We start from the raw sequence: 24,734 nt of genomic DNA on the forward strand, positions 1-24,734 counted from the left end.
GTCGTTTCCACCTTTTACCAGTAGGTGGTAGTGTTTTGTGACTGCTGCCTGTCTAGGAGCGACGCGGTTCCTTCTTGTCTCAAACTGATGATGTGTCGAGAAACAACAGCGACTTCCGTGTCGCCGCTGTGTTCAGTTGTGATTGGAAGCAGAGTTAATCTGTCCACAGAATATTGGACGTATGACGAGTTGTTCATCGTTTTCACTGTGAACGACTTATTGTAAGCTTGCGTTTTCATGTAGGTAGGTTGAAACTGGAGCACCGGCTGCAAGGTTTCAATTCAAATATCAAGGAAACAAGCTAGCCTTTCAGCTAGCCACCTGTCCAGGTGGCCTGTCAAAGGCTGCTTTAAGGAAAATGGATATCCTCTGTGATATAGTCCAAGTTCTTTTTGCTTTGGCAGCTCTCGGTTTGATTGTGGTGAGTAATATTTGACGTTGATGCGGTTGAACATGTCAAGAATTTATTGATTAAAATGTGATGCAAGAAGCTGGCTACAGTCTTACAGTCTTTGTACTTTTAATTGACAGTCTTGGGCAAAATGAAGACTGACTTAACCTTTTCAGTTTATAATGTACAATGAGTCCAGGTCATGAGGAGTGACTTGTAATGAAGCTGGTTAGAAATCAGTGTTTTAGCCCTGTAAGCATAATTACTGCCGCCTTACGGTTAGATCGAGTCAGCAAGTGTTAATATGGACAGAACACATGATGCCACTCCACCACTGTGATTGAATTGGAAGAGGATTATGACTGCTTTAAATTGTGTTTAGTTGAAAATGTATTTTTCCTTTATCAACTATAGTTTTTGCCAAGATTGGATCAAGTTTAACTCTCAATTTGTTTTCTTTTTTACCCATTTTATATTGAGCACACACCACATACCATAAGGCATACTCATAAGCTGAGCTTAGCAGGGTTTACTAAGTATTTAGTCAAATGTTATACAAAGCCTACCTAGAAGTCATAAATGTTTCAAACCAACAAATAAGATTAAAATAAACTTATAATGTATTGTTTAAAAAATGTCCAGTCTGTATAATGTAACAATATTGTTTGCCTTAATATGAAGAAAATCCTCAAACATTATATTGCTGTTCTCAGAACACATGGTAACTCCAAACGTATGTGTACAAAACATGTAATGGAAGGCATGTTGCTAACATAAGATGAGATTCATTACCATATTTATCCCAATTTAGTTGCTTGTAGTCGCACATCTGACTGCAGGGATGGTGAACCTGACTTGCCACGAGAATGAGAAATACTTCCTCACAGCCACAGGAGAGCGCAAACCCTTCCCGAGTCTGCATGATCCATTTTCCAGAGAGCTTTCTGTGGTGATACCTGCCTACAACGAGGAGCTCCGAAGTGAGTTATCCCTGCTTTTCTGTCAGGGACTGTTTCTGCAGTAGCAAAATAAATAAATTGAGGAAGTAGTCTTTAATGTGATTTATAATTTCAATAAAATCTAAATCATTAAACCGAATAGCGGGCCTTCACTAACAACTGGGAAACTCCCAATAATGCATCAGACTTCATCAGCTAGGTTTCATGTCACGGAAAACTGAAAGGTCTTGCATCTTTCTTTGATTTCAGTGCCTGTGATGCTTGATGAAGCAATGCAGTACTTGGAAAATAGACAAGTGAGTAAAAATATGAACATATGAAAAGTCTTGTTGTACTTACTAACATATAATGTGCAAGTTTTATGGCAGCACCATTCTTTTATTCTGTGCTTAGTTTTTGATACACATTTTTTTTCATGCATCTTACATGGGTCATTAGACCAATTTAATTGTTCTACTCAGCATTCTATGTTAGTACAATTTTTTTTCATTTCTCATAAGAAAACAGTTTATTTAAAAGATTCAGAGACTTTTTGTAGATTATAACTTACAAAGAGTTCTAAGAGTAGGAGAGCATCTTCTAAAAGCTCTCATTTCAGGATGTGGGCTTTATTTCCAACGGATACCCCTAGGTGGCAGCATTAGTCCGAATAAAAGCATCTCCGTGAAAATCCCTCTTATTATCTCACTGCAGAAACAAAACCCCTCTTTCACCTATGAGGTCATTGTGGTCGATGATGGCAGCAGAGACAAAACCACAGAGGTAATGGTTTGAATCATATTTTTTAATATGCTCCCATGAGTTCTGCTCTACTTTGCTCAGTGATGCCGTTTAAAGCGGGGATGTTTTTGTGATGCTCTGCCAGGTTGCTTTGCGTTATACCAACAAATACAGTGCAGATAAAGTGAGGGTCCTGACACTGGTGAAGAACAGGGGGAAAGGAGGAGCTGTGAGAATGGTGAGACTGTGGGCTGCAGATTTGTTTTTATTTTTTATTTTTCTGAAGTAACTGACATGGTTTGATTTTGTGTTGCTATTACTAATGTTGGAGTCTCTCTGCTGCTCCTAAAGGGAACTCTGAGCTCCAGAGGGAAACTCATACTGATGGCAGATGCTGATGGAGCCACAAAGTTTTCTGATCTTGAGAAAGTGGAGGCTGGACTGAAAGACCTCAACACCGGACCAGTTGGGTTTTTATTTTACGTTTCCTATACAGTTTCTTATAAAATGTACAGTACTGTGTTTTTATCAGTTGTTCTCCAGACTTTTTAAAGTTACTCAATGTTTCTCTTTGAATTCTGGCTCTTTTCCATATATTATACAGCACATGCTTTAAAGGACATGGCAGTGGACAAGTAAAGTGTGAAATATGTTTTTCAACCATACATTTTTATTTATTTTTTTTACATTTTTTTTTCTCCTTTATTTAACCAGGTAAACCCCGTTGAGATCTAGATCTCATTTTCAAGAGGGACCTGGGCAAAAAAATTTGCAATACATAGCAACCTGGTTACAAGATAAAAACTCATAATTTTTTCCATCAAATCAATACAATGTAAAAGTAATGTCCTCAGTTCAAAAAGAACTATCATCTACTGCATGTCCCATTATCAGCCAATAAATAAGAATCACCTCATTGGTTCTAAAATTATTAATATGTTTCTGGGTATTTCTCCAGAAAGTGATTGGTAATGTAAATACAGAAATTTTCAGCTTAATCTAATCTGTAAACCTCTTTAGTGTGGATGTTACAGAATTAAGAAAACTGAATGTATTGTATTGTCCGTATCAGTGGGAGAAGTCTAAAGCAAAATCAAAGAGTAACATTAAGAACAACTGTTTATTATGACACATCTGTGGTTCAGAAAAACCAGCAGAAATTACCCTAATTGTTAATATAAGATGCTAAAAGCAGTTTGAAATGTGAACGCCGTAACCTTTGTTTAAAATCTTATTTTCAGATAGTGCTCCATTGCACACAATGTGATGTCACCTCTGCTCTTAACATAAATATATGACCTCTAATGGCAGGTAGACTGGAATAAATGTTTGAAATGCTGTTCTTCTATCACTGCATATTAAAGCTCTTCAGAAGCAACTAAAATCAGTGCTGGCGGGTCACGTTTTTGCAAAAGCGGATATGAGAAAATGGCCACAGTGGTTATTCTGTGGCCGTTCCTTCAGTTCAGACTTAAATTGTTTCATAAACAAATAAAAGTAATACTCAGAAAATAGTCATGTACCACACCTAAAATGAGTGGAAAGAAAAAGTGAAACAAAGGTTTTAAGAAGACACTCGAAAAACACGGATTATTTACGCCGTTTCTTTCCTGCAGGAAAACCTGGCCATTTCGTGTGGCTCCAGAGCTCACCTAGAAAAAGACTCCGTAGCTCAGGTAAAATCTTTTGTCTTCTTAAAGAGGGAAAAGAAACCAACAAATTATGTCTATTTTGAGCAATGAATTGCCAGTTTTGTATTTCTTCAGCGATCCGTGTTTCGTACATTCCTAATGTATGGCTTCCACTTTCTGGTGTGGTTCTTCTGTGTGAGGGGAATCAAAGACACACAATGTGGCTTCAAGCTTTTCACGCGGGAAGCTGCTCTCAAGACCTTTTCCTCTCTCCATGTAGAGCGATGGTAAGAAACTGCCAATCCAATAAATCACGTAGTGATCCAACTGTAGTGTGTCAGAATGGAAATCTGTACATGGTAAGGGTCATTAACTTTTATTTATAAATGCTTGGTAAGAAAGGAAAGGTTTTTGACAAGTTTTTCAAACTACTAATTAATTATAAAGGAATTATTTAAAGTTAGAAGTCAATATTCAGTGCAGTGTTGAAGTCCTTCAATCCCTGGAAGCATTTTCAAATTTTGTTATTGTATAATTACAAACTTCAATGTGTGTTATAGTGATTTGATATAATTATATCATTAAAATAAAATCTCAGTAGAATATATAAAACTGTGTCATCAATAGAACTGTTATTATTCTTCCTCTCTTTTAAAATTTTATTTAGCTGGTGTGAAACTTGGATTTATTGCTGAAGACCTGCTCTGTATCTGTCTTTGCTTTCTCAGGGCTTTTGACGTGGAGCTCCTGTACATTGCCCAGTGTTTTAAAATCCCTATAGCAGAAGTGGCGGTGAACTGGACAGAAATAGAAGGTTGGTTTTTTTATGAATATTTGATCTTCACCCTTTACCTCTTGTTTGTCCCCAAACTGAATTCCTTTGCAGTTTTTTTTTAATACAAGTTAGCTACTTTTTTTTTGTCAGTCATTTTTAATTGCCTGCAAACCACCACAGTTTTACTGTTTGACTTTAAAGAACTTCTGTTGAAAGTGCAGACTTGATTTTTCCTCTTTAGGGTCCAAACTGGTCCCATTTTGGAGCTGGCTGCAGATGGGACGGGATCTGATTTTCATTCGCCTGTGCTACTTCACCGGAGCCTGGAAACTGCATTCGCCACATAAGACTGATTAGCCAAAAGGACAAGCCATTGTGTCACAGAGACGACCTGTTATAGGACCATGGAGCCTTACAGTGAACATGGGGGGAGAGTACTGTGTCTGTGGTTCAACTTAATCATCAGAAAAAGCAAAGCTTAAATCAATTTTCCATCCGAACATTATTGGAAATGAAATAATGACACAGTTGTGGATTCTTGGTGGTTCTGCCTTTTTTTGTGGATGCTGGCTTTTTATTGGCCGCTGTTACACGCGTTTCTGTTGCCACAGTAAACAGGATGTCTGACTGATCCTGTACTGTTGTCTCCTGATGTTTATATTGTCCTCAGTCAGCTAAGAATGTAAGAGTTGCATGTAAAAAATGGGCGAAGAACCTGATCATGTGGAGTGTCTGTCAAAAGAACAAATGTGGTTGATAGGCTGAATGACTTGAAACATAATTAAACAGAAAATAACAGAACAGAGATTGATTTTATTGTCAGTATTTTTTTTTTCCAGCCCATTAGTGGCCAGCCTTAATAAATGTATACATTTTTGTTTTTAATAATTTTCCAACAAAGATGGACTTCAGATTTAAATCTTAAGAATTTGTACATTCATTGCATTTGTCATTTAAGACAAAATAAAACACCACTTTGCGCCAAAAGATATTTTCTTTCTTCGGCCATTTCCACAGTCTGGGTTATATCAGTATATAACAATTCATTAACAGTAAACTGCAAAAATCCGTGTCAGACAATCCCTTTTAAAACTCTTAAGACCGCAAAGTTCTTATTAGAAAGAAAACAGAACCTAGAGTTACACATGTGTCCAGGACATGGACTACAGCTGTCGCCTGTCTTTGCAATAAGCCACACCTTTACCAGAGATGATGTCAAGAGTATATCCTTGGCTATGGAGAAAAAGAACTCGAGCCTCTTCTCATAGTCTGAAAGGAAGAGTTCATTATGAAGCTTCTACAATCAGCAATAATCTGGAATGTCAAGTAATCTGCTGGTGTTTGGTCACCAATTACTCTGTTTTATGAAATCATGTCATCTTGACATAAAATCTGGATGACAAGGTTTCTTTTCTTTTTGCTTTTGAATTCTGACAAGTCAGAAATTCTTTGAAAAAGAAACTGCTCAACTCAATCACTTGGTCTGGTTGGCATTAAATTGGCCTCTGGTAATACAGCAAAGAATCTCTGTTATCTCTGACCAGGACATGTCATTTATCAGGCTCCTCTTCTGTCGAACCAGCTCCCAGTTTTAATTTGTGAGGGAGACACCCTTTCTTCCTTTAAGACGAGGATCAAAATGTTCTGTTTTTGATAAAGCCTATAGTTCGAGCAGCTTAGGGAATCCTGACATTACGTTGCTATGGCTAAGGCTCCTGGATGACATTATGACCCCTTCTCTTTGCTCTGATATGTTCTCATTCCACTTTTGCATTATATGCTGTTATTTCAACTTTTACCTCTATGTTCTTTTTTACTCTTCAAAGAAGTTACCCCTGGTCTGGTGCTTTATTTAACTAAATTGAGATGTACTCTTTTGTTCAGAATGGCATGCACTGTGTACTTATAACCCCAGAGCAACATTTATCTAATCTGACTAATTCAAATTTTAATTGTACTAAATATCTAATTAGGTTCTATGTTTTAGCTATAAGGGTGTCTAAGTATTTTTATTTATCTAATTAAAAACAAAAAGGAACCTTTGAATTTTAAATGACTATGCCCTACTCCTTTTTGTTGGTTTACATCATGCACAGGTTGACATTTTGTGGAAAATGTCCAGAGATGGTAGCTTCTTTTTTCTAAAATGAACCTTAACAGTGCTGTTTTCTTCCTGAACTCTAGAGTCCCATTGATGCGCTTGTCTCTGGGGCCTCACGGGGCCCCAGGGAGCGCATCCTGTTTGTGTCCTCCCTGTCTGCGCTCTTACAGCCAGACAAGACACAGAGGCGGTGAATCATCATCATCTGCACAGCTCTTGCTTCCTGTCTCCGGAATCAGCTCTTTTGTGAAAGAAAAAAACAACACATTTTTTCCGTGGGACGCCTCTGCTTCCCTGTGTTGAGACTTTGGAAACACCGGCTTTTACTCAGGTCTCTGCGGTCCGCCGCTGATAGGGTTATTGGATGATTTACCTGACGGTTGGTGGAGGGGGGAATGAAGCTTTTTTTTTTTTTTTCTGAAAGGGTCTCCTGAGAGGTTTCACTTGGTGCTGGCAGTACCGTTACGTTCCGCAGCAGTTGCTGTAAACTGTGAAAATGTCAAACTTGTAGACTCACTGTCGCCAGCCGAGTCTGCGTCATTAACTGGACCGGTCACGGCACTCCCAATAAAAGGATCGTATCCATCCGCAATGAAAAAGACCTCTACGTGACTTCCAACGATGAGTGATCATGCAAACCTTGATTCAACAACGGAAAACTCAAATTTCACAGCGTGGAGGAATTTATGTAGCAGGAGGGCAGAAAATGAGTCCCAGTTTTATCATTCCTTCACACCACAGGTGCAGTTTTTTGTCTGCATTATTATTATGAGTTCATGTTAAGCGAGAGCCTAATACGCAAATTGTCCCATGATGCTATAATTTCAGTTTTTTAGATAAAGAAATGAACATTTCAACTCATTTCTGTAGAAATAATCACAAATGTATTGTAGTTGTAAGAGGTCCGATAACTAGAAGTACACTATAAATAGCTCATAAATAAGACAAACTATCGCTGGCTGTCCTGGGAAACTTGCTAAAATAGCCTGAAAGAGAACAGGTGTGATTCTAGTTCTCCATTAAGTATAATGTGATGAATGGGGAAACGTGCGCGCTGTGCGTGGCTCAGGTGGCACGGATGCTCGGGCGCGCGCGGACAGGATCTGAAATCCCTGAAATCCTGGGAAAGTTCCAGGACGGTGGGGGGAGGCGGAGGGATCCAGCACACAGGCGCTGCGGTTCCAGCCAGGCTGACGCCGCCGAGGCTGTGTGGCGCTCGGCTGTGGCTGCTGGAGGAGCGGAGTCTCTGAGCTCCACGAAACCTGCGTCAAAACGAGATAACGTGGTCGCGTAGCACCGGAAGACACTGCCACCGGTATTTCATAATAAAATTACTGGACTGTGTTAGTCACCGTTTCAGCTTTGAGCATCGTTTAGTGAGCTGGAAACAAAAACAAACAAACAAAAATTAAGTGAATATGTATTCCCAATTTAAATATTGACTAGGGCTAATGTGTTCTTATAAATTTAAGTATTTCTCTTTGATAAACAATTAAAATGTATTTGTATAAAAAGAAAAAATACATAAAATTTACCCATGCGTATAGAACGAATTAATATTATATAATTAATTCATTCTATAAGCATTAGGTTATAAAACAAAAGTATGTTCATGAAGTCATCTAGAGCAGGATTGTCCAAAGTACAGCAGGTCCCTGACTGCAGTTTGAAAATGGTGCAAATTTGGCCCTCCATCTCATAGAGTCAGTGCAGATGGACACTTTTTGTAATTGTTTTAGGATAAGATTTCAATATCAAGTATATATCTTCTTAAACAAAAAATGCTAAGTACTCCACAAATGATTCTTCCTTTCCAGGCTACATCCACCAACCCGTGTTTCTCTCTGACACTTTTATTTTGAAACAGAACTAACTGGATGCACTTCTGTTTTACTACTTTCTTTATTTTTCAACGTAAACACACGCTCCTAGACACAACCCACTCCGCACACATATGCACACACACTTGCAGACAGAAACACACCTTCACAACCTCAGCACACCGGCCTGACCCGCTGCAGACGCGGAAACCTCCACACACGCTTAACAGCCAGCGGTGCACTTGCTATGACATCACAGGTGAGAAATGAAATAACAACACACTATCTGAGAGGGTTATGAGTGTTTTTGTCATTTTACCGTTTGTTATGAATTTGCATCCGATGCAAAGCGCAAAGATTGTCATTGTCTTAGGAGTTGCGTAAGATGTTTACTCTGACAACTTTTATCCTGGTTGCTATTAAAATAACTTTCTCTTAACATACAACGTAATTAAAAATGTAAGATGTCAATTTTAGACTGTTTTGGATGAAAATGTTTTCATTTATTTCTAAAAGCGTTCCTGTGGTGACGACATGTTGTTAAGCATTATATATAAGACCTGAAGGAATGGCTACTTTATGTTTTCTTTTATGTTTTTTTTTATGTCACATTTTCCAGCGCAGAGTAAAGGTGTGTGTGCAGAAACCGGAATCTGCAGCGGCACAGAGACTGGATGCAGCGATAGTTAAAGGAAGCTGGCGTGTTTACTTTTTTGGGAAGGGGTGCACTGGTGATAAAGCATTAGGTAATTAGCCTATCTGAGGCTGCAGACTGAGTGACGCCAGGCTCCATAAAGCAGCGGCAGCAGCAGAGACGGACTGATGCAGCTTTGCTGTCATTGTAAGAAAGAAGAAAAAAATCCCTCCTCAGCTGTCTGCTTGTCTGCCATTCAGGGGCCACAGAACTGGTCACATTTCAACCAACAAGCACAAGTATGCAGATACGCAGATGTGCTGTCTTTTTGTTGAGATCTGCTCAAATGTGGATCTGTTCTTTAGTTTTTTAAAAAACACATTATACCATAGGTCCAAGTCATTCTAAGTCATCTTTTACATTTCTGTCTTTTTTTTTTTTTTCTAAAGTTGCATCCAATGCACAAAAACCCCACAATATGCATAATGTGCAACAAAGCTGTAATCAGCATTGCAAGAATGAAGTGAAAATGCTGTGAGCCTGAACCACACAATGAGAAAAAAAAAACAAGCAGGCAAGTTATAATCTTCTCAGATAATTCCAGTGTAAATATTTTAGAGGCTGGACATCAAAGTGTCTCTCTTTGTACATCCGCACCTCGCTGTGGGCATTTGTGTAATACTCAGTGGCTATTTAGGCGGACAGAAAGATACAAACAGGGACTGTGTTTCTGTCTCCCTCCCTGTCTCGCTCTCCCCCTCCTGTTCTGTGATGTGTTCTGGCCAGACAGTAAGGCTCCTGGGCGTCAGTGGCATGATCATAGAAACAGAGGCCAGAAAGGACATTCCTCATTGTTGGTGGATCTAGAAATGAGTCTGGCCATCTTGGCTTTCTCTAACTGAGACAGTTTTGTTAAGCATTTAATGTTCCCCTTCTGAGAAAAATATGGTGTTGCATGTGGAAGACCACTGTGATACAGGCATGCTCTGTGTAGCCCTACTGATTGAGCCTCCTTATTATGGAAATCCACCTACAATGCCCGTACAGACTGTTTTAACCTTTCCCATACTACTGAAGTGAAGGGAAAGTGATTTGTGATTCATTTTTCTCTTTTTACAATTAAGTAAAAGTCTGGAAAGTGTGACATCTATTAGCATCCAGCCCCTCCTACTCTGCTACCTCAAAATAAATCGGTATCTAAATCTTTGATAATCTCAGAGAACTGTTCAATCCAACCTCCAAAAGAGTGTTGCACAACTACAAAGTGTTAAAGACGTACTTATTCAGCTCAATTAAAAGGTCAGAAAAGGAGAGCATTGACCAGAGAAGCAGCCATGAGGCTTATGATAATTCTGGAAGAGCTGCAGAGATTCACAGCTCAGGTGGGAGAAACTGATGATAACTGTTAGCCATGCAAACCTGGTGTTTGCAGTGGAGTGTCAAGATAAAAGCCAGAGTTGAAAGACATAAGAAGGTAGGAGCAATCTTTAAAAGCAGACACAGCAAACATGTGGTAGAAGGTGCTCTGGTCAGAGAAACCAAAATGGAATTTTTTGACCTACATGCAAAACATAATGCTTGGGGAGGGAGGTTGAGAGGGAGTTATGGCCTTCTCCGCATCCAGGGATACGAGGTACTTGAACCATATTCATACTATTTTTGGCTCAGTTGATTTGCTCTCTTCATCTTGATAGGGCAGATGACTTACTAACTTGTACACTCCCTACTCAGATGTTGAAAATAATGAAATGGGGGGATTTCTCTCCAGGAAATCAAACTACTTTTGTTATTTTGTTCTTCCTAAAACATAAATTATTCAAATGAGAAAAACAACATCTTCTTTGTGCTTGGAGTTACAAAAGGTTTCGTTATTGTCACCGTTGATGCGTACAGTCTGTGCTGTCAAAAAATCTGAGCTGCATGGAGACATCCGAGGAGAATCGTAGCGGAAAATAGCAGTCAGGTTCACATGACAAAATTTACACACAGACAGTAGAGCTGAGTCCGAGGTTTGAATTAGGTCCTGTTCACACCTCTCTCTATCAATAATGGCGGTGGCAGCATCATAAAGAACAGATGCTTTTCATCTGCATCCAGGAGAGCTAGTCGGAGTTGGATAAAGTCAGAAACTAGGTTTATTTATCTGAAGGGAAAAACTGCTCAACTTTACAAAAGTCAAGTCAAGTCAGAAGATTCACTTTACACTTGGGCAACAAATCTAAACTTGCAGCCAGAAATGGCTTAGATTAAAGTTCATCCATGTGCTGCAAAGGTCAAGGTCAGTCAAAGACCAGACCTAAATCCAATTGAGAATTTGTGGCAAGACTTGGAATCAGATGTTTACATAACATTCTGTCAAATCCGACTGATCTAGAGATGTTTTTCAAAGAAGAATGAAAAATAAATTCTAGTCTCTAAATGAAGCACACCTAAAAATACCTGCAGCTGCAAGGCAGCGACAGGTGGTCCTACAGTGTCCACTCAGATGTGCTGAATATAAATGTGCGTCACATTTTTTCAAAGCATGAGTCACTTCTCTTCTACTTCACAAATACATCTCTTTGGCCTCACAATGTACAAACAGTGCTTCCAGTCACCTGAATTAGCAAAACTGTTCCTTAACTCAGTCTCTCCTCTCTCTTGCTAGATGATTGAAACCTGAGCTGGATGTCTGGCTGCGTGAGGAAAAACTATCCCTGCAGGAGGTTTTGAATCCAAAGTTGCCGAATCCCATCTGTGCCAACACAGAGAAGGGATTTACGGTTTACACTGTGTTGGCTGAAGTCCAGCTCCTTCCCCCAGAGCTGCTTGGAAGTTACAGCAAAATACTAAAAGAAACATCTCTGTTTACTCATCACAATACCTCTTTCATCCTCTGTTTTTTTGCCTTGTGTCCTGGCTGCAAGTTATTTGTCTCTTCACTCCTTCGCCTCAAGGGAACGATTGCACTGCTAACTGGACCTAATCTCAGCCCATCCTACCAGCTATTTATCCATATCACAATGAATTCTTCTTCGTCGATTACATCCTTGTTCTCCTTCACCAGCCCTGCAGTTAAGCGTCTGCTCGGCTGGAAACAAGGAGATGAGGAGGAAAAGTGGGCAGAAAAGGCCGTGGATTCTCTGGTGAAGAAACTGAAGAAGAAAAAGGGAGCAATGGAGGAACTGGAGCGAGCCCTCAGCTGCCCTGGGCAGCCCAGTGAGTAGCACATTGATAAACACAGAAGAGCTTAGCCTATGGTGCTGCTTAAAGCAGCATTCATAGCTGATAAATGGAGTCACAAGACAATCCCGAGATGAGCTCAAGAAAATACGACCTTCATACTTTTATACTTGGTTTCATGATGCTTCTACCTGTAAAAACATCAAATCGAAAGAGATGTGCCCAAGTTTAGCTTGGAATATTTGCCAGAATAGTTTCATTTTATATTATTGTAATCCATTAACTCTTCTTGTATTAGTAAACCCACATGTTTGAAGTATATAATATTACAAACTTGACGTAATAATATGTAACACATAATGCACTGCCTACTGAGGCAGTTAAAATCCCAATTCAGGACTTTTCTCTGTATTTCATTAGCCTTTCTCTGTACATTACCTTCTGCAGAATAATATACATACAGAATTTTATCTCTTTTTTTTGTGAGAGCCTTGTGCCAGGTGGTTTTCTGAACCAGTGTTGCATCCGTTTGTATTATTCTTTTGTTGGTTGGGTAGCAGCCAATGAGTGACAACCAGCCGCCAGGGGAGATGAACACTCCAGGTACAAGAAAGGGGTTGCCCAAAATTGCTGGTCAACCCCTGTCAGATAGTTCTCTTGGTATCATGTTATTTATAAAACAGTTTATGATAGGAGAGCACATGTTTGCATTTATTCACTTACTGTATATATAGTATTTCTTTATTTTTATGTCATTTTTTGTTTTCTTAATAGGGTGATACCAAGAAATTACTAGTTGTCCCAATCCTGCTAGAAATTTCAGAAATTTCTTAAGGTGCCTCTGTATAATCAGTTATAGGGAATTATGTTTATAAATGTCCAACTCATTTCTAGTTCACAGTTTATATCATTAGGGCCAATAATTTGTCATGTTTCATAATAGACAACTGGATTAGAACCACAATCAATGGAAATATAAGCGTAATACAAGGTGAACAACACATAATGTGTAACTAATGATATATATATATATATATATATATATATATATATATATATATATATATATATATATACAATTTGAGCATTTTTATAATTATGTAGCTAATTCATTTAAATACTTAATCACCAAGATAAATAGACTAATATTTATCGTGGTACATAGAGGGGTAATAATTTGTTTGTGGGTATGGAATGGATAAAGGTTTTTATAAAGTAGGTATGAAATTGGGATATGAATATACAAGGCGGAACTAAAGCTGAGAAGTTAATACTATTGAAAACAATGGAAAAAACACAATGAAATAATGTGAATTTTACTTTTGTTTTCTAGTTTTTCCACCACTGAAAAACACATTAAAGAGTTTCTAAGAACTTTAGAAGTTAGAAGTTGTAATAATTTAGACTTTCTTACAAGGTCTAACTTTTATAATTGACCAAACATCTCACCAAAAGTCACAACTCTGAAAATAAAAGTTCAAAATCCCAGCTGATTGATATATCAGTCTCTATAAAGCAGCTCCGTCTTTTCTAACTACAATAGTTACAATAATTCTTGATCGCTGAGCTCTAATGATTCAGTTTCAGTCTGCATTTAGCCAGATATTTACATGTATTTCCATTTTTATTCCAACCTTCAGGTAAGTGTGTGACAATTCCTCGGTCGCTGGATGGGAGACTGCAGGTGTCCCACCGGAAGGGTCTTCCGCATGTCATCTACTGCAGGGTGTGGCGCTGGCCTGACCTGCAGTCCCACCATGAGTTGAAACCCCTTGAATGCTGCGAGTTCCCCTTTGGCTCCAAACAGAAGGACATCTGTGTCAACCCTTACCACTACAGGCGTGTGGAGACTCCAGGTACAAGAAAGGATCTGCCAGAGTTTTTGGTGAAAGACAGGATTTATAAACTGATTGTGTTTATTGGTGGATTTTGAGTTTGTGTTGTCTTCTTTGGGTGTTTTATCAACTCTCTTGTGTCATCAGTGCTTCCACCAGTTCTGGTTCCACGCCACAGTGAGTTCAACCCTCAGCACAGTTTACTGGCCAAGTTCAGGAATGCCTCCCTGAACAACGAGCCACTGATGCCACAGAATGCCACCTACCCGGACTCCTTCCCGCCGCTTCCCGTCTCCTCCTTCTCCTCCTCTCCAACTTCCTCCCTCGCCCAGTCGCCCACCTCACAGAGTTACCCCAATTCCCCCACCAGCTCTGCAGAACCTGGCAGTCCGTATCACATCACAGGTAGGAACCAAAAATCCCAGCTGTTAAAGATTCTGACCTTGATCAATTTGCATTGATTATTTTTCTCCTTCTGATGTTTGTGTTAATCTAGCTGAGACTCCTCCCCCTCCATACAGTATGATGGAGACAAATGCTCAAGAAGATATGAAGCCAAGCAATTCCACAGAAACCCCAAAACTCACATTCTCTGCTCCACACAGAGGTAACTTATCATTTTCCTCCATTCTCAAATCTACACAATTATTTTTTTAAAAGTCTACCATCCCCCCTAAATTAACCCTGTCTTTAGATATGAGGCCTGTTTGTTACGAAGAGCCTGAGTACTGGTGCTCCATAGCTTACTACGAGCTCAACAACCGGGTGGGGGAGACGTTCCACGCCTCGTCCCGCAGCGTTTTGGTTGACGGCTTTACAGACCCGTCCAATAACAAGAACCGATTCTGTCTCGGTCTGCTTTCCAATGTCAACCGCAACTCCACCATCGAGCACACTCGCAGGCACATAGGCAAAGGTGAGTACCTCCAGCTGATTTGCAGCCATTGTAGCTACATTAAGCCCACAAACTTCAGTTAATTTTCAGTTAATGTGACAGACCAACACAAAGCAGTGTAGTAGTATGGAAGGGAAATTATAGAGCAAATAATGCAGTAAATTGTATTCGTCCCTCTTTAGTCTGATAGCCCAAATATAGTCTTAAAAAAATCAAATTTTATTTGAGCATTTACAAAGTAATGCAAAAAGAAAAAAAGATAAGTAATGTGTAAAAATGAACACACACACAGTCAAATATTTTAAAGGGGTCTTTTCACAAATTTTGATTTTCAAACTGAGGTTGAACATAACCTGTTGGATGTTAACTTTATGATCAGAATTATATAGGCCACCTGGATTTAATTTAATATTGGAGATGTATATCTGTTAAACAAATATAGAGTGATGATGTGAAGGGATTTTGCTCCCTTTTTCTAAAATAATTACCACTTTAACAAATAACGAATACCTCACAACATTGGAACCTCAAAACACTGTCCTGAGCCGTATGCAACGAAATTTTGTTCTGTATACACCCTGTGCATGCAAAATGACAATAAAGTCAGTCTATGTCTAAGTCTAAATAGTAATTATTCAGTGTTACTGTATTTTTGACTGGAAGGAACTCTGTGTTTTAGTATTTTTGCAGTTTTCTAGAAGTTCATTCCTGATTAGTGTTCAGGAAAAACCAAATCTTGATCTTATTTGTCTGAACACTGAAAAATCAGCTTTTTCAAAAAATGAAAATTCACTAGTATGAATAAATATTTGTCGCAATCCACTAAATTCATGCATGAAAATATGAATCTAAGACTAATTAGCCAATTTTATTGGAATAACCATTTCTCCCATTGCTGTTTCCTTGGTGATAATAATGTTTATGTCAGAATACATAAACATTATTAATCTTGTAGTTTTCTAGTGGTTTATTTATACTGGACGTTCTCGAGCTTGAATGTAACGCCTCCTTCCTTCCCTTTTTCTCAGGTTTACATCTGTACTACGTGGGAGGGGAGGTTTATGCAGAGTGTCTGAGTGACAGCAGCATCTTCGTGCAGAGCCGTAACTGTAACTTCCAGCATGGCTTCCACACCACCACCGTGTGCAAGATCCCCAGCGGCTGCAGCCTCAAGATCTTCAACAACCAGCTGTTCGCTCAGCTTCTCGCCCAGTCTGTCAACCACGGCTTCGAGGTCGTCTACGAGCTCACCAAGATGTGCACCATCCGCATGAGCTTCGTCAAGGTACCAGAGTTCATTTTTCATTATACATCTGCAGGAACAGGCCCAGTAATTCTTCCTGAAAGCTGAATGAAAAGTTAGTGCTTGAACTGTATGTTGTTGGTTGTAATTTATTGAGCAGTAAAATGTTTAGACCTTATAGCCACTGCCAGACATGTCGGATCCTGCCACATACAAGGTTGGGTAACTCTCCCTCATGTTAGCACCCACACCACCATCCCACCAGCTGAGATTTATGGCCACTTCCATTCCTCAGGGTTGGGGTGCTGAATACCACCGTCAAGATGTGACCAGCACCCCCTGCTGGATAGAAGTGCACCTGCACGGACCCCTGCAGTGGCTGGACAAGGTGCTTACGCAGATGGGATCCCCGCACAACCCCATCTCTTCTGTATCATAACATAAACGCAAACACACACTTTTGAGTGTGTGGTCACTGTCTTCACACAGGTCGTCATATGTTCCGTCCGTGGGTTTATGTCATCAAATCTCATTATGGCTACTGTGGGAGTCTAAGGGTACACTCTAGAACTGTTTTTGCATTTAACATGACATAAAGGCACAACATAATTGCAGCATAATGAAACGTTTCTGGATTCAGACACTTTAGCTGTACAAAAACTAAATGGGATCTATTTGGAGGTACTCTTATGTTATAGTGATTTGTGGTGCATTTCCATGTTTTGACCAATGTTTGACTGAATGTACTGGGTTTTTTTTTTTACATCTCCAATTAAACGTTTTTCTTTATCATGTGTTTTTCCAACATTTGGATTTTTTGAAGCCTTAGCACCCTTATTAAGAATAAAGCTCAATCTGTACTGTAAATGCATTCTGTAGTCAGTGTCTGAGTATTAATGTTTTTATTTTCATAGGCTCAGCAGACATAGACGTCATAATTTTCACATCACACATTTGGCTTGTGTTAACCTATTTAGATCTAGATAAAATTTAGCTTATGCTAAACTTTAAGATGAAAAGAACATACAAAATGTTATTTTAAAAATAAACCGTAACACTCTGTTGGGTGAAAATATGACCACTGATTGTCGCAAGGAAAAACAAACTGCATAAATGCAGCACTTCTTTTAAAGCAATGCTACAATTGTTTTTGAACATTTCAGGTGAATTACATCAGGTTGATGTTCACAATAATACAACACATAAATATCACAAAAACAGTAAGGAAGAACAAGAACACACAAGATAAATAAGCAATTAGAAGACACAATATAAATATAACAACGCAGGGATGCAATGTCTTAAAAACATTAGACAGTTACAATTAAATGTCCTGATTAAAACTGCAATACGAAGGACAGTAAAACCAAGTAACTTTAAACTAAAACATAAAGCAAATGGAAAAAACATTTTGCTTACACATTAAAAATGATTTTTTGTCCAGTTCAAAGTCCGATTTTGAGCAGCTTCATCTAATTATGGATAAATTACTTATTTATATATTTTTTCACAACCCTTGTGATGTATCATAAATACTATCAAATACACACTAGTCACTGTCAACAGCCCTGAAAGTGCTGCTGTGATTGGCTGCGGCTTTGTGCAGCCAGGAGCTGCTGCTGCTGCTGCAGGAACCGGATCACTTCTGGACTCCTGAGCAGAGACTGGAACACAGAGACATTCATGTTAAACTGGTGATGCAAATATGGAAAAAAAGAGGGAAAAAACTGTACATCAATACAGTAGATCAGGGGTCTGCCACATGTGGTCTACCATTCTGCATACTGGTGTATGAATGTGTGTGTCTGTGAATATTAATATGTGAATGTGGGTTAAGTGCTTTATTTATTCAATACAACTAGAAAAATGTTACCAAGTTTCAGAAAAAAACTTATGAATGACGGTGAAGTCAGGGGCGTAGGAATAAGTTTACAATTGGGGGGGACACATGTCGGAAATCTGAGATTCGTAAATATTCAACAGAAATATATCTTAAGTACGCTACTTAAAAAAAAGGCTATTTAATCTTTTACTTTATTCCTTTATAAATTGTGTCTTGCAAAAATAATGCATTTAAAATTTACATAATGCATTTGTTCATAAGATGTGAGCATATCACCAAACAAAATGACTGGAGTCTTTTATTAAGCAAAGGGAGATGTCTTTCAAGGGCTTCAGCCCTTGGCATATTTAGTGTCCGCATACACACTAGAAAATCAAATATTTCAGTTGGATTAAAAACAATTCAGTAGGCCACACAAGTGCAAAGTTTGATATGTTTTATTTTGTCAAACTTGCAATAATGGTCAAAAATGAATCTTTGATTAAACAAAATTCTGAGATGAAAGAGCCCTCACAGACAATGTAGTGAACAAATTATTCACACTTTTAACATTAAGTAAAAGAAGAAAAGAAAATCAATCAAAATATGCTTATTCAGTTTGTCGAACTGTATGACTAATTAAACCAAATCAAAAATGAAGAAATATTTACCAACAATAAATACACATTTAATAGACAAGCTTTTTAACTCACTGACTACAGTGTGCTTTAACTGTTGGAAAAGCAGTTAGCACAGAGATTATAGGCCACATAACCCTAGGTAGAGATCAACACCTCTGTGCTTCTGAACAATTGCACTTTACAGCCATGCATTTATAATTCGCCAAAAATGTGCCGGAAACATAAAAGGATGGCAAACACTGGCTTAGGCAAAAGAGCCAAAATGTTTTTTCCGCCTTTCATTTGCAGCCACAAATTGCTTGCAAACTGACTTCTTGTCCAGTAAATCAAGTTTATCTTTATGTACATGACAGACAGCAACATGATTAAGCCTGTTTTGAGTCATTGTAGACCGGAGCCACGTTTTGAGTCTACGAAGCGCACTGAAACTTCTCTCTGCCTCAGAGGATGAAACGGAGACCACCAAAAGCAACCTAACCAGAGTTTCCACTTGCCCAAAAAGTCTACGGACCACTCCAGGCAGTCCACCAATGATCCCTGCAGCTTCTGCGCTGTTGCTAAATGAGTAGTTCAGTCTAAACATAGGAAGTTGCACTGAAAGTAACTCTCTATTCAACTCTGGGTATTTCCCAATGACTGCAGCATCAATCGTTCCACTGAGAAGTGTCTCTTCCAACTTTTGCAAAGTCAGCAAGTCATCCTGGTTAAATAGCCCAGTGAGCTGTGCATCTACAACATCCAATACTTTAAAGAATTCACCTCTGTAGTGGTCATTGGCACATTCAGGTTGATGTGTCTTAGCTCCTTCAGTGAAGCGTTTTGGGGGTGGCCTTCTCTGTGTAACTGTGATGGGTTTAACACCCAAAGACTGAACCTCAGCCATCGCCTTTTCAAACAGAGTGTTGAAACTTTCTTGATTTCTTTTAGCCTTAAGTGAAGTCTGAACAACTTTCACAGCAGTCCTCATTCCAGCAATGGTTTGAGTTCTCTTCTGGAAAGAGATGCTCAGGCATTCAAGCTCATCAATCACAGGTGAGGCAAGGATGAGACCCAAAACTGTTTTACCTTTCCTAAACTGCCCCAGCAGTCCATTAGCAGTGGATGCTGTGTTTGAGGCACCAGAAGCCATCTCCTGCAAGCTAGCCAGCACTGACCCATACTGTGACAAAACATCTCTGATTGCTTTGCTCCGTACTGCCCATCTTGTGGGGCAGAGGGGTTTTATTGCAGTGCACGATGGATTCTCTGTATGTGCTGTTGCTGCATGGATTGCCTTAAACTTCCCTGACTGAGAGAAAAGAACTCCAAGCTGGTTCACCCAATCCAATGCGTCTCTGATCAGAACTGAGGCTAAGCAAGCTTTCTGTGCAATTAAATTAGTGCAGTGTGCTCCACAATGAACAAAAAATGCTAGTGGCTGCTCTTGCTTTATCAGTGCCTGTGCACCTGCATGCTTCCCAGACATATTGGCTGCTCCATCATAAGTTTGACCTCGTAAACCATGCATTGGTAAGTTTAATCTGAGCAGCACATCTTTAACAACAGCAGCAAGGCTTTTTCCTGTTGTTTCAGAAACTGAGTACAAGCCAATAAACTCTTCATGGGGCTTCATGTCACTGTCAATGTATCGCAGACAAATGCTTTCTTGTTCTTTCCCAGAAATGTCCTGTGTTCCATCCATAATAATTGCAAACTCAAAAATTGGTAGGTTTCTGATTGTATCTGCTATTTCACTGACAATACTATTGCTCATAGAACACAAGATTTCATTCTGTATCTGTGGACTTAGGTATTCTTTCTGAGACCTCAGCAACCACTTAGCCAAAAGGGCATCATCTTCTGCCAGATTTTTTAACAATTGATACAAATTGCTGTCATCATCGTCATGCCCTCTCAAAGCTTGTCCCTGCCGTACCAAATATTTTATGGAGCTCACAATTTTCTCCAGACAGTGCCTATTGTCACCTTGCTGAGTTGCCAAAGCACTGGATAATTGGGCATTTATAGGATGACTTTCTTGTGCAGTCACAGAAACAGCATGACGATGTGTGTGACTATTTTCATGTGCTTTAAATTTTTCGCATGCTTTTTTCCAATTTTTAAATCCAGAAGTGATAAAGGCGGGTTCGGATTTTGCACCAAATGGTGTGAGTTTGTCCTGGTAAATTGCCATGCAATAAAAACACAAAATGCCATTTTTCACTGCATCATAATGTAGCCAGGGAAATTCCTTGTACCACTTTCCTTGGAAATGTAAAGTTCTGTTGGCTAGAGCTTGAGGGTCTATGAATTTTGGATGTGGCTGATTTGGCTCTGTTCTCTGTCCACTGACTTCAGAGTCTCTCAGCTGTGTGTCCCTAGTCTGAACTCCCTAGAAGGAAAAGTTACAATGTCACTCAATGCCCCTGAACTACACTTACTACAAGCAAAAGATTAAAATTTTCAACTTTTTTTGTGGACTCTCATGAAGTATCTTCTCGTATGAGTTACTCTATCTTACCTGTTGCTCCACTCCTGTCTCTCCCTCACTCTGACTTCCTGCCTCTAGCCCGGTTGCACTATCCTCTCCTTTTCCTGTCTCCTTTGTGCTGTCCCTGCATTGTTGCTCCTAAACATATGAGATGGTTTCAGAAATGAGGTACAGCTCTTGAGCCTAACATGGCCAATTTTAAATCAAACAAAACATTTTATTTGTCACATTACAGACTTTACGCGCAGAGTTAATCGCAGTGGCAAATAAAATAAATCCATTAAAATCCTTTCAGAGTATTATCTTATGGACTCTGAACTAAAGTCTTTCTGACAGGGAGCTGACAGTGTGTTGAAGAATTATGGACAGGGCGCTTTGAAGCATCTGGTTCAAAAACGCATTCTAAACCTTTGGTAGAAATCCATCTATCCTTCCATTTTTTGTACACCCTTGTCCCTTAGTGGGGTCGGGAGGTTCTGGTGTGGGGTACACCCTAGACAGGTCGCCAGTCTGTCCAGACCTTTGGTAGAAATGGCGCCTTTAATTCCAGTTTGCAGTACAGAACAGAGAAAACTACAGAGTTGTCAATGTTGTGTTAATCTATTTATAGTCTAAAAAGAGGAGCCAGCAGTTTATTTGAGGAAATAAAGGTGCAGAAGTTAATTTGTTGGTTAGCCGCTGCTAAGAATTAAAATTAACTCTCCCTGTGGTTTTAACTAACGATCAGGAGCGCGGCAGGTATAATATCTGTCCATTTCGGCGAAGCAAAACCACGCAAAAAATAAAAAATCCTCGTAAAACGCACGCCCAGACCGGGCTAATTTCAACACAAGGGCAACACAGGTGTTGCCCTTGTGTTGTGTGACTGTTACTCACACTGACGTTACTCTTTTTAAAAAAGCTGAGTAAGTCCTGCTGCTGTTTCAGCCTTTTAGTTGGTGGTGGCATTGTACTGAAATGAGATATATATATATAAAAAAAAGACATTTTGGCTAGCGTAGCAAACGTCTAGAGAAAGTTAGCAGTTAAATATTGGATGAGTGATCATCTCAAGACTAAGATGATTAAACCAAAAAGATTCAGTTCCTATATATGAAAGTGAACTGACAACAAGACGTTATAAATAAGCAATATTCATAGCAGCATTCCCGACAGACCATTTTACCTCATTCGCAAGTTTCTGACTTCTGTGTCGCTGTTTCCCTCCCTTCTAAGTGCTCACTCAGCAGTTCAGAGAGGGGAGGGGGAGTACCGTGACGTAACGCGATGCTGCGCCTTCAAAATAAAGGCACGCTAGTTAAAAAAATGTCAAAATCCAATATTTTGCGGTACAATTTTTTGGGGGGGACATATCCACCTGGCTTCAATATTGGGGGGGACATGTCCCCCCCGTCCCCCCCGCTTCCTACGCCGCTGGGTGAAGTCAACTCTTATTTAAAGCAAAATAACAAATGTTTCAGAAATGCAATCTCTATGTTGGAAGAAAGTAAAATCTTAAGTTCTAGAGAATTTACCTGACATTTCAGGAAAGCAACATCTAGATTTAAAGAAAGTAGCCTCAGACTTCCTGGAAATAACATTTAAGTCCCAAGATGCGATGTTACCTCAAAGTTTGAACAATTTTAACTTCAAGTTCTGGGAAATAACCCCAAAGTTTTTTTTTTCTTGTGTGTCTGGTCTGGCAGTGTGGCAATTAGAAAGAACAGTTGTCTGGGGGCCAAAGAGAAGACTAGATTTACTTTCATAAGTGTGGCAATAAGGTTTTTGCTATAATGCGTGATTATATTTAGAAAAAACCTTTATTAGAAATTTCTTTGAGTGCCTTTCAAATGTAATGGACACAAAGATGAACAAGAAAGAGACAACAAGAAAGGGAGAGAGGTGGTGTAAAAAGTTAAAAACAGAGAAGATGAGAATAAAAGAAAAAGAGTGATAGCAAGAATACAAGAAAACACTAATAGTGTGCTTCTATACCTGCAGAAAGAGAAAAAATGAAACAGAACTGAGAAACCACAGTGACAACATGTATGACAATAACATGTCACAGCAAAGCACACAGTAGTAATTAATAGCAGATGTTTTTAGTTTAAGTTCTTGAAAGAAACATCTAAATTCTGGGAGGTAACCATTTAGGTAAAGGAACGTTCCAGGAAAGTTTCAGAAAAGTAAATTAAAGAAGCCTGTAGCATTCAGAAAAGTAAGCTTTAAATTCCTGAATGGTCACCTGAAAGTTCCAAAAGAAAAATAAAAAGACTCTTCTTTTATCTTTCAAATCCTGAGAAGTAATCTCTGGAATTTACTTTCTCAGAGTTTATGGCAAAATAAAGGTGAGCAAGCTTTTAATAGGTATTCGTTCTGCAACAGTAACCTGTACATTCCAGAAAGCATCCTGCAAGTTTAGAGAAAAATACAGTATGCTTCAGCAGATGGGAGCAGAATCAGGTCAACGACTCACCAGTCTTTTCTGGTTGAGGACTTGCTCTATAAGGGAGGGTCTGGCTGGACGGTCCCCCATGGCTCCCAGGCGCTGTTTGTTCACAGACACTGGACGCTCCTCAGAGTTTTCCTGGTCATCCCCACAAACATGACGTAAGTTATGTTACATTGGAGTGCAGAAACCAGAGAAAAACTCCCGCAATACCTTAAATTATTAGCAATTTTTAAAACGACCCTGTTCCCCTTACATCAAGCTTCCCGCTGGACATAGCCTGGTCGCTCTTCTTCTTCTTATATTTATCCTTATACATCTTGTTGCGATGTTTTTTGCACATCCACGGCTTCCTCTGTTTGGCCACCTGTGTGGTGGTCTCCGTGCAGCCGTCGTAAGTGCACTGTTTGGGGGCGTTGTCGCCCTCCGAGGTCTCCTCTTCATTAAGCTCCTCCGGGCTGGCTGCGCCTTCTCTGGGATCAGACGCGTCCAGCACGTCGCTCTCTTCGTCCGGATCGTCCACGCTGAAAGAGGACACGTTGTTCTCCGATTCATGCGGCGTTGTCACGTTTCTGCTGTCCACAGCTCCGCTTTTACTAACGAAATACCGCTGGCCGTCTTTAGTGAGCAGAAGAGTGGAGTCCTTGTCTTTATTTGCAGCGGATGAAGAACTGTCCTTGTTGCTCATAGTTATGGCAGTGAACGCAATGCTAACCGCCGGTTCTCTACAACAACCTCACTTTGATACGTATTCACATACGAAACGCGCAGCTACAAGTTACTAGTACATATTTTTGTCATAGAACATGCATTATCTTCATAAAACAATTGTACATAATCGCCCTTAGGCGAAAGCTACACTTCCTTGATGATATTCTTCTTCTCTGGCATTGTGTTTGCGTCTGACAACAGCGACGCCTTTTGGCTCAAACGAGAGCTACATATAAGAATGTTTGCTATTTTAATTCTCTAAACGGTACGAAAAAACATTTCATACTTGTTCTACCTCTCTTTAATTTCCACTTTCCCCATATCTCCTCAAATTAATGTACTTCCTAGTCTTAGGAAAAATGCTTGGAAAACAAACTTGGAGAAATATTAAGGTGACTTACGTCATGTTCATGGAAAAGATTCAGTCAGAGCAAATCTGTGTGATGATAATTATTCAACTGAGCAACAGTAGCCCCTAATCCCCTAAAAAAAAAGA

At 39.4% G+C, this 24,734-nt stretch overlaps 3 protein-coding genes across 4 annotated transcripts; 2 read left to right on the forward strand and 1 right to left on the reverse strand.

Moving 5' to 3' along the window:
- Nucleotides 1-86: 86 nt before the first annotated feature.
- On the forward strand, nucleotides 87-5,283 carry alg5 (ALG5 dolichyl-phosphate beta-glucosyltransferase). The gene is made up of 10 exons (XM_028031170.1): nucleotides 87-421; nucleotides 1,203-1,371; nucleotides 1,600-1,646; nucleotides 2,044-2,112; nucleotides 2,216-2,308; nucleotides 2,422-2,535; nucleotides 3,687-3,746; nucleotides 3,837-3,988; nucleotides 4,430-4,515; nucleotides 4,718-5,283. The coding sequence occupies exons 1-10, from the start codon at nucleotides 359-361 to the stop codon at nucleotides 4,831-4,833; spliced, it is 969 nt and encodes a 322-aa protein (XP_027886971.1). The 5' UTR covers nucleotides 87-358; the 3' UTR covers nucleotides 4,834-5,283.
- Nucleotides 5,284-8,520: 3,237 nt separating this feature from the next.
- Nucleotides 8,521-16,958, forward strand: smad9 (SMAD family member 9). 2 transcript variants are annotated; one of them, XM_028031745.1, is made up of 9 exons: nucleotides 8,521-8,656; nucleotides 9,017-9,143; nucleotides 11,679-12,229; nucleotides 13,834-14,049; nucleotides 14,176-14,433; nucleotides 14,525-14,635; nucleotides 14,723-14,944; nucleotides 15,952-16,208; nucleotides 16,462-16,958. In XM_028031745.1, exons 3-9 carry the CDS (start codon nucleotides 12,034-12,036, stop codon nucleotides 16,603-16,605), a joined length of 1,404 nt encoding a protein of 467 aa, XP_027887546.1. In that variant the 5' UTR covers nucleotides 8,521-8,656; nucleotides 9,017-9,143; nucleotides 11,679-12,033; the 3' UTR covers nucleotides 16,606-16,958. The 2 variants fall into 2 exon arrangements, with proteins under 2 accessions (XP_027887546.1, XP_027887545.1); XM_028031744.1 differs by lacking the exon at nucleotides 9,017-9,143.
- A 95-nt stretch (nucleotides 16,959-17,053) lies between these two features.
- On the reverse strand, nucleotides 17,054-24,428 carry rfxap (regulatory factor X-associated protein). Its single transcript, XM_028031746.1, has 3 exons — nucleotides 23,784-24,428; nucleotides 23,555-23,665; nucleotides 17,054-17,830 (listed from the first exon to the last, which is right to left on the reverse strand). Exons 1-3 carry the CDS (start codon nucleotides 24,213-24,215, stop codon nucleotides 17,726-17,728), a joined length of 648 nt encoding a protein of 215 aa, XP_027887547.1. The 5' UTR covers nucleotides 24,216-24,428; the 3' UTR covers nucleotides 17,054-17,725.
- Between the last annotated feature and the right edge of the window lie 306 nt (nucleotides 24,429-24,734).

The sequence above is a fragment of the Xiphophorus couchianus genome, chromosome 11 (genome assembly GCF_001444195.1).
Source record: "Xiphophorus couchianus chromosome 11, X_couchianus-1.0, whole genome shotgun sequence".
Taxonomy (NCBI): domain Eukaryota; kingdom Metazoa; phylum Chordata; class Actinopteri; order Cyprinodontiformes; family Poeciliidae; genus Xiphophorus; species Xiphophorus couchianus.

Excerpts from the sequence above, each read along its gene's own strand:
- alg5 (XM_028031170.1), top strand. The coding sequence starts at position 359 with ATGGATATCCTCTGTGATATAGTCCAAGTTCTTTTTGCTTTGGCAGCT. Across the intron at positions 422-1,202 it reads CAGCTCTCGGTTTGATTGTG|TTGCTTGTAGTCGCACATCT; the intron begins GTGAGTAATATT and ends ATCCCAATTTAG. Across the intron at positions 1,647-2,043 it reads AGTACTTGGAAAATAGACAA|AAACAAAACCCCTCTTTCAC; the intron begins GTGAGTAAAAAT and ends ATCTCACTGCAG.
- smad9 (XM_028031745.1), top strand. The coding sequence starts at position 12,034 with ATGAATTCTTCTTCGTCGATTACATCCTTGTTCTCCTTCACCAGCCCT. Across the intron at positions 14,945-15,951 it reads TCGCAGGCACATAGGCAAAG|GTTTACATCTGTACTACGTG; the intron begins GTGAGTACCTCC and ends CCTTTTTCTCAG. Across the intron at positions 16,209-16,461 it reads TCCGCATGAGCTTCGTCAAG|GGTTGGGGTGCTGAATACCA; the intron begins GTACCAGAGTTC and ends TCCATTCCTCAG.
- rfxap (XM_028031746.1), bottom strand. The coding sequence starts at position 24,215 with ATGAGCAACAAGGACAGTTCTTCATCCGCTGCAAATAAAGACAAGGAC. Across the intron at positions 23,666-23,783 it reads TGTCCAGCGGGAAGCTTGAT|GAAAACTCTGAGGAGCGTCC; the intron begins GTAAGGGGAACA and ends GGGGATGACCAG. Across the intron at positions 17,831-23,554 it reads TCCTCAACCAGAAAAGACTG|TCTCTGCTCAGGAGTCCAGA; the intron begins GTGAGTCGTTGA and ends TCTGTGTTCCAG.